The sequence below is a fragment of the Scyliorhinus canicula genome, chromosome 21, assembly GCF_902713615.1.
Source record: "Scyliorhinus canicula chromosome 21, sScyCan1.1, whole genome shotgun sequence".
Lineage (NCBI taxonomy): Eukaryota > Metazoa > Chordata > Chondrichthyes > Carcharhiniformes > Scyliorhinidae > Scyliorhinus > Scyliorhinus canicula.
The window spans coordinates 21,704,105-21,722,491 of NC_052166.1; the positions used below are offsets into that span (position 1 = coordinate 21,704,105).

Here is an 18,387-nt window from a genome sequence, read left to right on the forward strand (position 1 = left end):
GAGTGGGGAGGTGATTTTATTTAAAGCTAGAGGTGGATAGGGAGGGACGCCAACGGTTGATAGAGATTTTGGAGGTACACGGGCAGGTGCAGGCGGTGAAGATGAACCTCTTACCGTGATTTTTATTTTTGTTCCAGTCCCTGCCAGTCTTGTCTGAGGCATTTTTCAAGTGGCTGGACAGGCTGATTTCTTTGTTTGTCTGGGGGATCTGGCACGGGGCTCCTGACAAAGAGAAAGGAGTTGCAGGTGAGGTTCGACCTTCTGTCCACGGGGAAAGCGATGCATCTGAGAAGGGCAAAGTGGGCTGTCTATGAGTATGGGGAGAAGGAGGTCATATGTTGGCAGGTCAGCTCCGTAGGCAAACCGTGGCAAGGGAGATAATTCGGGATAGGATGGGTGAGCTGGTGGTGGCCCCTGAGCAGAGTAACGAGATGTTTGACGAGTTTTTTGGGGACTTGTATAAGTTGGAGCCACCAGAAGATGAACGGGAGATGAGGGGGGTTTTTGGCGAGGTTAGAATGCCCGAGGCTGGGTGAATTGGAGGAGTCAGTGGGGCTAGAGTGAAGGTGACAATCGGAAAGATGCGGATGGGGAAGGTGGCATGGCCGGATGGGTTCCAGGTGGAATTTTACAATAAGTTTTAAGGATAAGCTGGTGTCGTCGTTGTTGGAAATGTTTGAGCATGCAATGGTTAGGGGGTTTTGCCGGAAATTATGGGTCAGGCCTCTATCTCGCTGCTAAAGAAGGATAAGGAAATGGTGGGAATGTGGGTCATACAGGCCCAAATCTACTGAATGTAGATGGCACGATGTTGGCAAAGGTGCTGGCATTGAGGTGTGTCTGCCGAGGGTGATTGGGGAGGATCAGACGGGATTCATTAAGGGCAGGCAGTTGTCATCAAATGTGAAGCGGCTGCTGAATGTTGCAGAGGGAAGGGAGTTGGAGGTGCTAGTGGTGGGGGCATTAGATGAGGAGAAGGCATTTGATTGGGTGGAGTGGAGTTATCGGGAAGAGCATAGGAGGTGAATGATTTGCTGTTACGTATTTTAGAGCGGGGTTCCTTGGTGGGGTACATAATGAGTTTGCTTGTAGGTGAATGATTTGCTGTTACGTATTTTAGAGCGGGGTTCCTTGGTGGGGTACATAATGAGTTTGCTTCAAAAATTTGAGACGTTCTCCAGGTATATACTGAACTTGGGAACAGCGAATATTGTATAGTTTCCTCTCCAGAGTTGGGGTAGCGCCGTTGCCATTTTGTGTCGCAGTGTCGCGCTTTAGGTATCTGGTGATGCAGGTGACTTGGGACTGGGTAGGTCTTTGGAAGTTGAATTTCACAAATTTGGTGGGGTGGGTGAAGACTGATTTGTTGAGGTGGAATAATCTTCCTCTGACGTTGGCAGGCCGGGTGCAGTTGATGAAGATGAACATCTTCCCGTGGTATTTGTTTTTATTTCAGTGCCTAATGGTTGTCTTGTCTGAGGTGTCTTTCAAGGGAGTGAATAGGCTGATTTCCTAGTTTGTCTGAGCAGGGAAGGTGGCCAGGATAAAGAAGGTGAAGGTGATATTGCAGAGGGGCGGCAGTCAGGCGGGTTAGGCCTCCCAAATTTGATGTATTATTACTGGCCGGCAAATGCAGAGAAGGTACGGGGTTGGAACAGGGAGGCGGGGGCTTTGTGGGTAAGGATGGAAGCGAGTTCATCAAGGGGATCGGGGTTGTGGGCGCTAGCAACGGTGCCCCTCCCATTGGCTCCAGGGAAGTCTGGTGGTGGTGGCCACGCTGAAGATTTTGGAGTCAGTTCCAGCAACTCTTTAGGTTGGGAGTTGGGTCAAGTGTGATGCCGATCAGGGGAGTTTGGAGGAGTTTAATGAGAAGTTTGCGGTCTGCGAGTTTGGAGGAGTTGAATGAGTAGTTTGTGGTTTGTGAGTTTGGAGGAGGTGAATGGGAAGTTCGGCCTGGCGCGGTACATGTAGGTGTGGGATCTTGCAGGAAGGGTTTTCCAACCTTCCCGAGAGGGCCTGCCTCCTCTTGGCTGGAGGAGGTTCTGCCAGGGGTTGGAGAGAAGGGTTGTTGTGGAGATTTATGGGAGGATTTTGGAGGAGGATAAGGTGTTCATGGAGGGGATCAAGGCTAAGTGGGAAAAGCAGTTGGGGTGGCATTGGAGGAGTGATTGTGGTGTGAGGTGCTGTGAAGGGTGAATGCCTCGGCCTCAAGTGCGATGCTGGAGCTGTACAGGAGACCTGATGAAGTCAAGGATGAGCCAGCTGTTTGAGAGTGTAGAGGACATTTGTGAGCGGTGTGGGAGGGGTCCTGCTAATCATCTGCATATGTTCTGGTCCTGCCCGAAGTTGGAAAGGTTCTGGAGGGCAGTTTTCATCACCGTCTCGGGGGTTTTGCACCTAGATGTTGACCCAGGTCCCCTGACAGCCATATTCGGGGTGTCGGACCGGCTGGAGTTGTAGACTGGTGCGGGGCAGATGTTTCAGCCTTCACCTCTATGATTGCTCTCTGTTGGGGTGGAGAGCAGCTTCTCCACCCTATGCCTCGGCGTGACGAGGGGGACCTACTGGAGTTCTTACCTGGAAAGTTTTCACCTGGAAAGGTGAAATTTGCCTGTAGTGGAGGGGGACTGGGAGGGGGAGAGACGGATGGATGACTGATGGGTTCCACAAGAGTTGGTTACCGTCAACTGTTAAGGGGGGGGGGGGAGAGATTTTTATAGGGTGGGGGTTTAAAGTATGCTTTATTTTATTTTGTTGTAAAATGTTGAAATTGGAATTAAAATATTTTTCAAAAAAAGAATGCATTTCTTGTGCAATGTTCTTTGAAGATTTTTCTTCTCCCTTCTCGGTGTTTATTTGTTGCAAGGGCTGGCTGCTCAAGATGTTAGTCACCCTCTGAAGTTTTGCTCCAGTGTCTCGCTTTCACGTGAGAGCCTTGATTATTTTTTTTTGTCTTAAGTGTAAAGTCGCCGTAGTCCCAGATGACCATAGGCTGGTTTAACCTAACAGTCACCACACCTCAGGCGAGGGGAAAGGTTGAGAAGGCAGGGCCTTCATGAACTACTATTGTCTCAAGTAATCAGTGCTTGAAATGTAAGACAGGCCTCTGCTGAGAGCAACCCTAGGGGATTTCCTCCTCCTTGGAAATGAACTAGGCGTTTGCTATTTCAGAGTTGCAGAATTGAGGTTAGGAACTTGATGTGCAGGGGAATTGTGGGTATGCGCGTTTCTTGCCACACTTGGTGGAAGGTACTCAGCGAATGTCAGAATTCCTGCAGAGAGCAGTCAACCTTTTGCGTTCCTGCCCTTTAACTTCAGAATTAAGAGATGAAGGGTACAGGTCTGAGACTTCAACCTTGTCCGTACATGTTGACTGTTCCACTGCTTGTTTCCATTGTCTTCCATGGGTTGACGTGCATCATTTTACAATATTCAGCCTTTTACTCTTCTTTTCTGGGCTCGTCTGTTACTGTAGTTGAAATATGCACGCCAGCCTGGAAATCTTAGGCCATGGACTTTCTGCGGAGTTTATTGGGTTCTGAAGAGGTTTGCCTAATGTACAATTAGCTGCTTAATGTTTTCAACTCAAGTGAGAACAAACATGCTTTCAAGTCCAGTTTCTTATTTTGTGCTGTTATAACTAGGATTTCAGCGCTGCATTTGTGAGAGTTCAATTCTGTACCCAGCTAAATGGGAACAACATCTCACAGTACAACTACAGATGCAATCTTTGCAAATTTGGAGAATGCCTTCAGCTATATGACGCTGGAATAAATTGACATGAATGACTGCGGAGCTTGCTATGCCAATCATTCAAAATGGCAACAATCTGTAGATCAAGCTGTATCACACTTTGAGTCACGGTGTCTTAATGGTGAGATAGAGTGGCAGCAGGGAAGGAAAGGAAGCAAATTCTGAACTTTGGACCCCAAAAAACTGGTGGAGCATCCCGCCCTATTGTGCCCAATAATTTGTAGGTTGGGAATTGGCCAGTTCAGTTACTTGATGACCCATGGCAAAAACTGGTGACCCTGAGTAGACGACATCCTCATCTTGAGGGAGAGCTGCTGCCAATATTGGGGATGGTTTAGCACAGTGGGCTAAATAGCTGGCTTGTAATGCAGAATAATGCCAGCAGCGCGGGCTCAATTCTCGTACCGGCCTCTCCGAACAGGTGCCGGAATGTGGCGACTAGGGGCTTTTCACAGTAACTTCATTGAAGCCTACTTGTGACAATAAGTGTTATTATTATTATTGACTGAAATAAAGTTGGAGGAGCATTCTTTATTTCTAATCCTAGATAATGAATGTATTTAGGGACTTCATAGAACACCGTTCTGACCTCCATGTTAGTGGGGCATCACTGGGCAAAGATGAACTAAAGAAACCCTGGAAGCAGTTGTCTTCCACCATGGTGGGCTCAGGTTTGTCTCTCATGGTACCGATTGCAGATGGATCCTGGTATCTACCTTTTTTGGTTTCCGTGTTAATCTAAAAACTAATTTATTCATCTTGCAGGAGATGACTGTCCTGTGTTTGCTGGTAGCATTGTCAGTGGCTCAATGTCCTGGAAATTCCTTACAAAGCACCCACCACCACGAGGACTCCAGTGGCTGAAGGAGAAGGGCCACCAACCACTGTAAAATGTAGCTTTGCCAGTTAGCATCACCCACATCACAAGAATAAATTCAGATACAAGCACTTCCTTTATACAGCTGGTGTTTGGAGTGGGGTTCAAATCATAGAATCCCTACAGTGCAGAAGGAGGCCTATCATTTAAAAAAAAAAAAAAAATTTTTATTGACATTTTTACAAAATATAAACAGCTCAGCTCTATTAACAAAACAACCGCGGTAACACCCCAAGAACAATTCCCACCCAACTTCAAAAGCAACTACAAGCAAGAGAAAAAAACAAAAGAACACCCAACGACAAAAGGGAAAGAGATAACACCTGCCACATCCTACAAACCCATGTACACAGTTCTCCCTCCCCCCGATCCAAACTCTCTCCCCCCCCCACCCCCCGGGTTGCTGCTGCTGTCGGCCTATTTCCCTACCGTTCTGCCAGGAAGTCCAGGAAAGGCTGCCACTGCCTAAAGAACCCTTGTACTGATCCCCTCAGGGCAAATTTCACCTTCTCCAATTTAATGAACCCCGCCATATCATTGATCCAGGCCTCCACGCTTGGGGGCCTCGCATCCTTCCACTGAAGAAGAATCCTCCGCCGGGCTACTAGGGACGCAAAGGCCAGAACACCGGCCTCTTTCGCCTCCTGAACTCCCGGCTCCACTGCAACCCCAAAAATTGCGAGTCCCCAGCCTGGCTTGACCCTGGATCCCACCACCCTTGACACCGTCCTTGCTACCCCCTTCTAAAGCTCCCCCAGCGCTGGGCACGCCCAAAACATATGGCCGTGGTTCGCTGGGCTCCCCGAGCATCTAGCACACCTGTCCTCGCCCCCGAAAAACCTACTCATCCTCGTCCCAGTCATGTGGGCCCTATGCAGCACCTTGAACTGTATGAGGCTAAGCCTCGCACAGGAAGAGGAGGAATTCACTCTCTCCAGGGCATCCGCCCACGTCCCCTCCTCAATCTCCTCACCCAGCTCCTCTTCCCATTTACCCTTCAGTTCCTCCACCGAGGCGAAGGAGGCCTTTCAGCCCATCAAGCCTTCACCTACCCTTTGAAAGAGCTCTCTACCTAAGCCCAAGTTCCCAACCTATCGCCTTAACCCAGTGCCCAACAGTTAGTTGTTTGAGGGTGGGACAGACGGGGGGGGGGGGGAGTAATAGATTAGCTTCGATCATCGCATCTTTTATCTCTATTGATGTTACAAATAAACAGTGTTTTTTGTATTTCACTTACAAATCTGACGCCTTTAAGTCATTGGAGCAGTCAAGGGTCACAGATTGCAGAAACATCTGAATTATTGTTTAATTCAGTTTTGTTGGGACTCCGGGGCCTGTAGGGCTGGAATTGACTGCGCACTATCACAGGGTGCCGTAACAAAATGAATACTTGTGTAACCATCTCTTCAGAGAAAACAAATTGAGCAAGCTGAATGGTTGTAAGTAATATGTTTTATTTCTGAACTGAAGAAATTCTTGGGCTGCTCTCTAAGGTTATGGAACCAGTTGCTGTTGGGCATTACTGCTGCCGTGATGTACGTGCTGTGAAAGACAGGGTTTTTTCTAATTCTGAGAGATATAACATGCAAATAAATAGATTGCAGTTACTAGATAGCTGTATTCCCTTCTGTACAGCCTCTCGTTGCATACCCTCTTCATTGAGAGCAGTGGTGGTTGTTCAAATTCTGGAGATAATCAGAAACTAAATTCATAAGTTTGAATGAACACTTGAAGATTTTTAAAATCAAAATGGCTGACATCTTTTGTTATTTAAAAACCTTCTCCTTGCTTTAAACTTGGGAGTAAAAGTAGTAATGGGCAGCACGGTAGCACAAGCGGATAGCACTGTTGCTTCACAGCGCCAGGGTCCCAGGTTTGATTCCCCACTGGGTCACTGTGCGGAGTCTGCATGTTCTCCCCGTGTCTGCGTGGGTTTCCTCCGCGTGCTCCAGTTTCCTCCCACAGTCCAAAGGTGTGCAGGTTAGGTGGATTGGCCATGCTAAATTGCCTTTGGTGACCAAAAAAGTCAGGAGTGGTTATTGCGTTACGGGATAGGGTGGAAATGAGGGCTTATATATAAACCCACGCAGACACGGGGAGAACGTGCAGACTCCGCAGAGACAGTGACCCAGCGGGGAATCGAACCTGGGACCCTGGCGCTATGAAGCCACAATGCTATCCACTGTGCTACCGTGCTTCCTACAGCTTCCTTTGGCTCAAGTGGGTCGGTGCAGACTCAATGGGCCAAATGGTCATCTTCTGCACTGTATGTTCTATGTAGTAAACTAGAATGGAACTGCAATTCAAATTGGACTTCTACCTTTCAGTATTTAGAATTCTCTCCTTTCATTCACTCAATTAGATCTGATCTAATGGTGATCTAAATGCGGTCACCATTTTGAACTTCTGGGCAAGCTGGAAGACACTTTGAACCATATGTTTTTCACAGATGTCGTAACATTGGTAAAATAAAACCACAAGACATCGGAGTAGAATTAGGCCAATCGGCCCATCGGGTCTGCTGCGACAATCAATCATGGCTGAGATTTTTCTCATCCCCGTTCTCCTGCCCTCTCCCCACAACCCCTGATCCCCTTATTAATCAAGAACCTATCCATGTCTGCCTTATAGACACTCTGTGATTTGGCCTCCATAGCCTTCTGTGGCAAAGAGTTCCACAGATTCACCACTCTCTGGTGAATATATGTAAACTGTACATCTAAATCCTCCTGTCCTCTTGAATTGGCATAGGCTTACTTATCCGCATTGAAAATGATCCTGACTTTGAAAGAATTAATAAGCATAAGTGCCTAAGACGATTAATCGATAATACAATCAGGGTGCTAATATGGAACCGCAGGAGAGCAGAGCCAGTCCCTGAAAACAAACCTTTCTGAGGTTAGAGGAAGGACTTTTCATATTTATTTTTCAAATCTATTTTGATCAAAATACAGCTGGTTAAATAATTAGTTCATGTGTTGTTAGTGATTGTTAACAATTTGAACAATCATTCAGAAAAGTTGGCTGATTTCTTAATCTAATATTTAAATTTGTTATAGCTGTCTGTCAGTGTTACATAAGGAGTCACTTAATGAATTATTAAATTTAACATTAGTCCTCCAGACTAATTTCTTTTTCTGTTTTTTTTCCTGCGGAATTCAATACCTTTTTGAGTCTTTCCTCCCAGTGTTAGCATTGTGTAGGCTCTCGAGCCTCCGTCATCATAGAAGAACAGCTCCCGACCGTTTATCTTTGTTGCCATCATTGTGGTTAAGTTATAGTCATTTGTACCATATACTTGTACCCACAAGGAGCTGGATTAAGACAGTCAAACTCACTCCGCATGAGAGCCTTGTATCTGAGAAAGACTTTTGCAATGTAAGTCTAGATTTCCATTTGGATCAAGACCATGTGTTATGCTCCTCGTGCTCAATGTGGGAGTTCAGGGACGCGGCCAATGCCCCTGACTCCTTCATGTGCAGGAAGTGTGTCCAGCTGCAGCTCCTGTTAGACCGCATGACAGCTCTGGAGCTGCCGATGGACTCGCTTTGGAGCATCCACGATGCTGAGGAGGTCGTGGATAGCACGTTCAGTGAGTTGGTCACATCGCAGATTAGGATTGGTGAGGGAGACAGGGAATGGGTGACCAAAAGGCAGAGAAAGAGCAGGGAGGTAGTGCAGGTGTCCCCTGTGGTCATCTCCCTCCAAAACAGGTATACCATTTTGGATACTGTTGGGGGAGATGACTCACCAGGGGAAGGCAGTAGTAGCCAGGCTCATGGCACCGTGGCTGGCTCTGCTGCACAGAAGGGGGGGGGGGGGGAAGACTGGCAGGGCTACAGTCATAGGGGATACAATCATAAGGGGAGTAGACAGGCGTTCTGTGGTCGAAAATGAGACTCCCGCATGGTATGTTGCCTCCCGGGTGCACGGGTCAGGGATGTCTCAGATCGGCTGCAGGACATAGTGAAGGGGGAGGGTGAACAGCCAGTTGTTGTGGTGCATATAGGCACCAACGATATAGGTAAAAAAACGGGATGAGCTCCTACAATCAGAATTTTGGGAGTTAGGAGATAAGTTTAAAAAGTAGGACCTCAAAGGTAGTAATCTCAGGATTGCTACCAGTGCCACGAAACCATCAGAGTAAAAATTTAAGAATAGTCAGAATTAATATGTGGCTTGAGAGATGGTGCAGGAGGGAGGGGTTCAGTTTTTTGGGACATTGGAACCGGTTCGGGGGTGGTGGGACCATTACAAACCGGATGGTCTTCACCTGGGCAGGACTGGAACCAATGTCCTCGGGAGTGCTTTTGCTAACACTGTTGGAGAGGTTTTAAACTAATGTGGCAGGGGGATGGGAACCAGATTAGGAGGTTAGAGGTCAGTAAAGAGGCAGGTACTTAAGCCAGTAAGGTACTGGATAATAAACTCAATGTGACTAAGAGGAAGAGTAGACAGGGAAGAGATGATGATTGCAAAGGGACAGGTGGTCTGAGGTACATTTGTTTTAATGCGAGAAGTGTAGCAGGTAAGGCAGATGAATTTAAGGTTTGGATTAGTACTTGGGAATATGATGTTATTGGTATTACTGAGACTTGGTTGAGGGATGGGCAAGACTGGCAACTAAATATCCCAGGGTACAGATGCTTCAGGAGGGATAGAGAGGGAGGTAAAAGGGGTGGAGGAGTTGCATTACTGGTCAGAGATGATATCACAGCTGTGATTGAGGGCACGATGGAGGATTCGAGCACTGAGGCATATGGATAGAGCTAAGAAATAGGAAGGGTGCAGTAACATTGTTGGGACTTTACTGTAGGCCTCCCAAAAGCGAGCGTGAAGTAGAGGTACAAATATGTAGACCGATTATAGAACAATGTAGGAGCAATAGGATGGTTGTGATGGGAGATTTTAACTTCCCCAACATTGAATAGGACTCGTGTAGTGTTGGAGGCGTAGATGGAGCAGAATTTGTAAGGAGCATCCAGGAGAGTTTTTTAGAGCAATATGTAAATAGTCCAACTCGGGAAGGGGCCATACTGGACCTGGTATTGGGGAATGATCCCGGCCAGGTGGTTGACGTTTCAGTCGGCGATTACTTTGGGAATAGCGATCACAATTAGAATACTCATGGACAAAGACAAGAGTCGTCCTAAAGGAAGAGTGCTAAATTGGGGAAAGGCCAACTATAACGGGCAGGAGCTCGGGAATGTGGATTAGGAGCAGCTGTTTAAGGGTAAATCCACATTTGAAATGTGGGAGTCTTTTAAGGAAAGGTTGATTAGAGTGCAGGACAGACATGTCCCTGTGAAAATGAGAGATAGAACTGGCAAGATTAGGGAACCATGGATGATGGGTGGAATTGTGAGACTAGCTACGATGAAAAAGGAAGCATACATAAGATCGAGGCGACTCAAAACTGATGAAGCTTTGGAGGAATATCGGGAAAGTAGGACAAATCTCAAACGTGCAATAAAGAGGGCTAAAAGGGGTTATGAAATATCTTTGGCTAACAGGGTTAAGGAAAATCCCAAAGCCTTTTATTCATATATAAGGAGCAAGAGGGTAACTAGAGAAAGGATTGGCCCACTCAAAGACAAAAGAGGGAATTTATGCGTGGAGTCAGAGGAAATGAGTGAGCTTCTTAATGAGTACTTTGCATCGGTATTCACCAAGGAGAGGGAGATGACGGATGTTGAGGCTAGGGATGGATGTTTAAATACTCTAGGTCATGTCGGCATAAGGAAGGGGGAGGTTTTGGGTATTCTAAAAGGCATTAAGGTGGACAAGTCCCCAGGACCGGATGGGATCTATCCCAGGTTACTGAGGGAAGCGAGGGACAAAATAGCTGGGGCCTGAGCAGATATCTTTGCAGCATCCTTGAGCACAGGTGAGGACCCGGAGGACTGGAGAATTGCTAATGTTGTCCCTTTGTTTAAGAAGGTTAGCAGGGATAATCCAGGGAATTATAGACCTGTGAGCTTGACGTCAGTGGTAGGCAAACTGTTGGAGAAGATACTGAGGGATAGGATCTATTCACATTTGGAAGAAAATAGACTTATCAGTGATAGGCAGCATGGTTTTGTGCAGGGAAGGTCATGTCTTTCAAACCTAATAGAATTCTTTGAGGAAGTGACAAAGTTAATTGACGAGGGAAGGGCTGTAGATGTCATATACATGGACTTCAGTAAAGCATTTGATAAAGTTTCCCATGGCAGGTTGATGGAAAAAGTGAAGTCGTGTGGGGTTCAGGGTGTACGAGCTAGATGGATAAAGAACTGGCTGGGCAACAGGAGACAGAGAGTAGTGGTGGAAGGGAGTGACTCAAAATGGAGAAAGGTAACTAGTGGTGTTCCACAGGGATCTGTGCTCGGACTACTGTTGTTTGTGATATACATAAATGATCTGGACGAAGGTATAAGTGGTCTGATGAGCAAGTTTGCAGATTATACTAAGATTGGTGGAGTTGCAGATAGCGAGGCGGACTGTCAGAGAATACAGCAAAACATAGATAGATTGGAGAGTTGGGCAGAGAAATGGCAGATGGAGTTCAATCCAGGCAAATGCGAGGTGATGCATTTTGGAAGATGTAACTCAAGAGCAGACTATATGGTCAATGGAAGAGTCCTGGGGAAATTTGATGTACAGAGAGATCTGGGAGTTCAGGTCCATTGTACCCTGAAGGTGGCAACGCAGGTCGATAGAGTGGTCAAGAAGGCATACAGCATGCTTGCCTTCATCGGACAGGGTATTGAGTACAAGAGTCGGCAGGTCATGTTACAGTTGTATCGGACTTTGGTTAGGCCACATTTGGAATACTGCGTGCAGTTCTGGTCGCCACATTACCAGAAGGATGTGGATGCTTTAGAGAGGGTGCAGAGGAGGTTCACCAGGATGTTGCCTGGTATGGAGGGTGCTAGCTGTGAAGAAAGGTTGAATAGATTAGGATTGTTTTCATTGGAAAGACGGAGGTTGAAGGGAGACCTGATTGAGGTCTACAAAATTATGAGAGGTATGGACAGGGTGGATAGCAACAAGCTTTTTCCAAGAGTGGGGGTGTCAATTACAAGGGGTCACGATTTCAAGGTGAGAGGGGGAAAGTTTAAGGGAGATGTGCGTGGAAAGTGTTTTACGCAGAGGGTGGTGGGTGCCTGGAATGCTTTGCCAGCGGAGGTGGTAGAGGCGGGTACGATAGCATCATTTAAGATGCGCCTGGACAGATATATGAACGGGCGGGGAACAGAGAGAAGTAGATCCTTGGAAAATAGCCGACAGGTTTAGATAAAGGATCTGGATCTACGCAGGCTGGGAGGGCCGAAGGGCCTGTTCCTGTGCTGTAATTTTTCTTTGTTCTTTGTTCTTTGTTCTATCTAAATGATCCTGTGGCACTATTTGAAAAAGAACGGTGAGTTCTTTCTGGTGTCGAGGGCCACCTATGTAACCGTCAACTAACCTAATTTAAAAAATACAATGTCTGATCATTGGCATTTCCTAGAATCATAGAATCCCTCCAGTGCAGAAGGAGGCCATTTGGCCCAGTAAGTCTGCACGATTCTCCGAAAGAGCACTCTACCTAGGCCCACTCCCCCATCCCATCCCTGCAACCTAACGTACACATCTTTGGACATTAAGGGACAATTTAGCACGGTCAATCCACCTAGCCTGCACATCTTTGGACTATGGGAGGAAACCGGAGTACCCGGAGAAAACCCACACAGACACTGGGAGAACGTGCAAACACCACACAGACAGTCACCCAAGGTTGCAATCAAACCTGCGTCCCAGGCTCTGTGAGGCAACGGTGCTAACCACTGAGCCACCACAGGCCTTATGGCTGTCACATTTCCTACATTTAATAATAATCTTTATTAGTGTCACAAGTAGGATTAGGATTACATTAACACTGAAATGAAGTTACTGTGTAAATCCCCGAGTCGTCATACTCCGGCACCTGTTTAGATACACGGGAGAATTCAGAATGTCCAATTCACCTAACAGGCACGTCTTTCGGGACTCGTGGGAGGAAACTGGAGCACCCGGAGGAAACCCACGCAGACACTGGGAGGACGTGCAGACTCCGCACAGACAGTGACCCAAGGCGGGAATCGAACTTGGGTCCCTGGCGATGTGAAGCAACAGTGCTAACCACTGTGCTACCATGCTGCCCAAAGGTAAAGTCACCATCGCCCTAGGCTGCTTTCCCCTTTGAGGGGGAGAGCTGACTGATGGTGGTTTAACCTGAGGATCACCACATCTCAAGGTGAGGGACAAAGTTGAGAAGTCAGGCCTTCATGAATAACCTCAGCTGGTACGGTAATTGAATCCGCGCTGCTGGCCTGGCTCTGCATCTCAAATCAGCCGTCTAGCCAAGTGAATGGCTACACTTTAATAGTGCACAATTGACGGTGAAGATCTTCGAGGTTATGAAAAATACTGTTAAGTGCAAGTCTGTTCTTTTTCTTCCCATTCTGGTGTGACTGTGGCTTTAGATTTAATGCCTTTATGCTGTTTGGATTAATTACATTACATTACACCAGAGCAGCTGATGGTATAGGAGTGGCTGATCTGTGCTCTTAATGTAAAGATGTTTGTGATGCCACTAGAATCTGAAATCAATTACGATGAAATTCAGTTTATTCTATACCGAGAACAGTTTTGGACCCCTTCTGATTGGAGGCAGTCCAGAGGAGGTTCACTAGGTTGAACCCGGGTATGAAGGGATTTTCTTATGAGGAGAGGTTGAGTAGGTTGGGCCTGCACTCATTGGAGTTTAGAAGAATGGGAAGTGACCTTATTGAGACATATATAGGATTCTCAGGGAGTTTGAGGGGGTAGATGCTGAGAGGTTGTTTCCCCCTGTGGGAGAGTCTAGGACCAGAAGGTATAATCTCAAACTAAGGCGTTGCTCATGGAAGACGAGATAGAGACATAGGGTTTTACAGCACAAAAAGAGGCCCTTCAACCCATCATAGCCTTGTATGCTATGTTGTTTCAAGTGCTCATCTAAATGCTTCTTAAATGTTGTGTGGGTTCCTGCCTCTACCACCCAATGAAGCACTGAATTCCAGATTCCCACCACCTTCAGGGTGAAAAAAAACACTTCAATCCCCATTCAATCTCCTGCCCTTAAATCTATGCCCCGGCTCCTCTACTAAGGGGAAAAGTTCCTTCCTGTCTACCCTGTCTGTCTCATAATTTTGTCCACCTCAATCAAGTCCCCCTCCGTCTTCTCTACTCTGAGGACCCCAGCCGAACCAGCCTCTCTTCATAGTTCAAATGCTCCAGCCCAGGCAACATCCTTGAGGAATTTCTTCTGAGGGTAGTGAATCTGTGGAAGCGGTAGAGATTGGGTCGTAAAGTATGTTCACGACAGATTTCTAATCAGTAGAGAAGCAAAGGTTTTGGGGATTAGCCAGAAAAGTGGAGTTGAGTATCATATCGGATCAGATATAATCTTATTGAATGGTGGAGCAGACTCAATGGGCCAAATGGCCTACTTCTGCTCCTACGTCTTAGCTTTTTTCTGTAATGTGTACATCAATGAGCATCATCTCTTTCTATAATAAGTCACTAACCTTTCCACTAACTATTTGTTGAATTTGAGACGTGGTTTATTTCTTTAAAGGATAAGGGTGAGGATACAGAAGGAACACTTTGTCCCAGTTGTAACAATTGCAATCTGTCACCTGATGCACACACAATCTACCCTGTAATAGCAGGAACTCGGGTTCAATTCTGGGTGTGGGTGTCTGTCTATGTGTGTGTGTGTGAAGTTTCCATTTACTCCGTGTCTGGATTTCCTCCGGGTTTGTGAGTGCCTTGTTTCCTTGGTTGCTGAATGGTGGTAGATGTTTTTTTACCTGCATTGGGAGTAAATTAGATCTGTTGTACCAGAATTAGTTCAGGAGGCTAAAACAGTGTCACTGTAGCCGCACCTATTTTTGCTGAATGTTTCTGCTTTATGGGGCATGGAACAGCTTTGCAGCATGTGACATAATGTGACAATGACTTTGCAGCATGTGACATAATGTGACAATGACTTTGCAGCATGTGACATAATGTGACAATGAAGTCACATGACATCCTTTTAGTTCTGTGTGTTGGCAGAAAATAGTATTTGTTTTTCCTATTAGAAATGTAAAGAAATGGGTATGAAAGGTTTGCCCATTTTAACTGGCGCTATGGAGTGCTTGCTTTTGTTAATTCATGAAAACATGCTTCAATTTGTTTAAAAAAAGGTTCTGTTGCATATGATGTGAATCAATCTGGGCTTTTCTTTTACTGTGTAAATTTCTGAGATTCTCCGATGACTCTGATCTTCTGCTCTTACGTTGAGTTGTATGGGATCCTCTTATTTTGATCCCCAGTGTGCCCAGTTAACAAGGAGGGCAGGTATTGCGGCCTTAAATTGGACTTCTGATTTGAAAGCATGTTGTGTGCAGACAGGCTCGGCTGAGCTACTCCTATAGCCAAATATCCCATCACTGCTCATTGTCGAGGCCTGCACACAAATTTGCCAGAGGAGCTTTACCCCCATGGTGAGTTGCTTTCTTCAGTTTAGAAACTGGCAAGATAAACTAACTGGAGTGAAACAGTGCAATGCAAAGGAGAACTGAGTGAACGACTGCCATAATTGGGGGCAATAAACAATAATGTATATTGCATGGACCATGGAAGTGACAACACTTTGTCTTCAAAATGTTCATAAGTAGATCTTTGCTGGAATACTTGATAAATGAAAGGGTAATTGTGTTTTCAAAACGTGTAGATTACACATTATTACTGCTGCACTGTACCTTTTCTTTTAGGTTACTGTCAGTGCTATATAACTTTGTTTTGTTCACAGCCAGTTAAACACTGTCTGCTTTCTGTTTGATTGCTCTAGATGTGTTGAACGAACCGGATGGCTGTGTAAGCTCAGAGGTAATTCATCTGTTTTTCTACACTTATTCAACATGCATCGTAACTGCAGAGCTTGTAGCATCTTTCCAACACCGAGCATGCAGTTACCTGTTGTGTATCCTCGGGGAGTAGACTTACTTGCTATGACTGGCTCATGTTAACACTGCATGTAAGTTTGCTGTAAATAGAACCAGGCATGTTTTGAGAATTTTGTAGAATGTTTTATCTGTGAGAGAGCCCAAGGCTATTGTAGTGGTGTCAACCCAGGGAGCATGTATCTCATAGAATGCCTGTTTAGGGTGACCGGACATCCTGGTTTTGCCAAGATAGTCCAGATTTTTCATTACACGTCCCAGTGTCCAGATAATTTCCTACAAATAGTTCAAATGTCCCGGATTTGACTGTTCCCCTTTATGCCAAATAGAAACTCAGTCTGGTGGGGGGAAGAATATTTGTGTGAAATTTCATCCTTCTTCCTGTAAACACCCATCACATTGCATTGTATCCAGCCTCTCCCTTCCCTTGAAGTCTCCAAGGAAGTTGTTAGTACCATTTTGGTGCCGATGAAAATGAAAAAATGAAATGAAAATCGCTTATTGTCACGAGTAAGCTTCAATGAAGTTACTGTGAAAAGCCCGTAGTCGCCACATTCCGGCGCCTGTCCGGGGAGGCTGGTACGGGATGGCTCCATTGCTGATGACGCCTTCTCAATGATGTATAGTGGAGAGGGTTGCCAAATCTTGCTGGACATATTTTGGGTGATGTCATCCCATGACCACCCATCTTTCGCTCCCCCCCTTCCTCCAGATCCTTGCCATTGGTCACTCAATCATCAGAGTCCCACCTTCCCACAGCTTTTCAATGTATCACGGGTTTGGGTTTTGAAAATCTGGTCACTCTATCCTAAGTCAATCGGAATGTGCGAAGCGATGCTCTAAAATTAGGAGAAGCAATGAAAAAGCAACTTCCTTGGTTGTTTTTTTTTTGTTGTTGCTGGAATTGTGGCAACAGATTTCCCCCACGTTGGACTTGTGATTATGAAGAAACTGTTGACTTTTAACTTCCTGAATCTGCAGTTCCTCATTTTTAGAGTTGTCACCGATGGTGCTTATGATTATTGTCCTTTCACATTTGGCTATGCTTCAACCCACATCCTACATTTGATGTTGCCCTAGTTCATTTGTTACCAATCAACTGCCTTAAATACATGTTAACTGGGCTCTGGAGAGGAATGTGTAAATACAGAAACTGCAAAAAAAGATAGTGAGTCCAGTGAAAAATTCCACCAGTCATAATCTATTGGTGATAAAGTGTCTTTCTGCTCAATTATTGAAAAAATTGAAATTAATAAAACGCATGATAAATTTATTTTTATGAATATTTTTCACTTTGTGTCACAGGTTGGGATACAAATCAGTGGGGACCTTCCTGCATTAGTACAACAGTTTATGGAGGAGAAAATTCAGACCACGATGGTAAGTAAAACCTGCCTGTTAAAATCCAGAAAGCCAGCCTATGTAGGATAGAACTAGAGCTAATCTTTACACTTTATAAGCATTTAGTTAAAGAGATGCATATTTCAAATATGCACTTTCAGTCTGTTTCTACATTATAGGAGCACAAGTGAATCCCATGCCCACCACTGGCATATGTTTAAATAGCATTAATATACAATTAACAGATTCCATTCTATCTTTGAAATAATAACTAGAGTTTATTGTATAACCAACACATCAAAACAAATTGAACCCAATATATTGTACAGGGCATTATATTCCAAGTTGTCTCTTTTCAAGAACTCCCAATAATTTCATGTAATATTTTTTGTAAAATAGTCTGACAGATATTAACTTGCATCCACCCATTAAATTTGAGATTTATTTTTTCTCCAGTTAGTTCAACTTAGCAAGACTAATGCATAAACTTTTCTCATAATGTGCATTATCCCACAGTGAATGATTATCTACATAACATTCAATTGATATGCTGTACTTGGTGTGCTTAACGTACAGAATCTCATTTAAAATGTTTGCCAACTAGAATCTTATATTCACTGCCCCAATAAGTGAGTTTCAGCAGCTAAAGTACTTTTAACAACTGTTTTTGCTTTCTTAGCTTCCCAATCTAATGGATAACTATTCTTGCTCTTATAGTATGAAACCAGTTGCACTAGAATATCTATCAGAAAGATTAGCATGTGAAGCATCGCTAAAAATGGATGGGTCACCTAAGGATGGGAACTTAAGTATGCAATTAACCAGACTGATTTAAAAAAAAAATACTTTATTGCCCTGAAGTCTTCTCTACTTTACAGTGTTTCTTTGTAGCACTCTACTCCAACACATAAAAAGTTATACCTGATCCAGTCTTGAGTGGACAATCAGTTTAACTGACTAATCAAGCTTCACACTTGCTCAGTCTCTTCTTTGAAAAAAGCATCTTTCTGTCAGCAGGCCTGAGTACGATTAATTGGGGTGGAAGTAACACTGTCTAAATAGAATTGTTGATTTAAAATTATTCCACACCTAATTTGCTTAATATCTAAACCAATATATTAAAAAAACACAAACCTGACTTCCAATTTTAAATTCTTTCCAATCTTTATTAATCGTGCAGTTTTCAAATTCCTCAGTACCTCCCAGTAAGAGGTCAACATACACCATGAAGTTGCCCGACAATGTTCCTTCATGAAACTGATAAAACATTGCGTCATCTGCTTTTAGTTGAACGCAACCTATTTTCAGCTAAATTAATCTCACAGAAAAAAGGCTTCACTCTGGCTATAAATGCATTTGTTTATAGCTTTCCTTTGGTCAGTTTCAGAAAGTTTCTCCCTGAAAATTATTGCTCTGCAGAAA

The 18,387-nt window shown here is 44.9% G+C and overlaps 1 protein-coding gene across 4 annotated transcripts in view; it reads left to right on the forward strand.

The window, feature by feature from the left end:
* pnpla7b (patatin-like phospholipase domain containing 7b) overlaps nt 1–18,387 on the forward strand; it is a 371,155-nt gene that overhangs the window by 13,220 nt on the left and 339,548 nt on the right. For 2 of the 4 annotated variants that reach the window (XM_038782642.1, XM_038782643.1), the window contains exons 2-3: nt 15,513–15,550; nt 16,930–17,004. In XM_038782642.1, coding sequence (XP_038638570.1) covers nt 15,513–15,550; nt 16,930–17,004 — 113 coding nt within the window. The other 2 variants (XM_038782645.1, XM_038782644.1) reach the window with 2 other exon arrangements.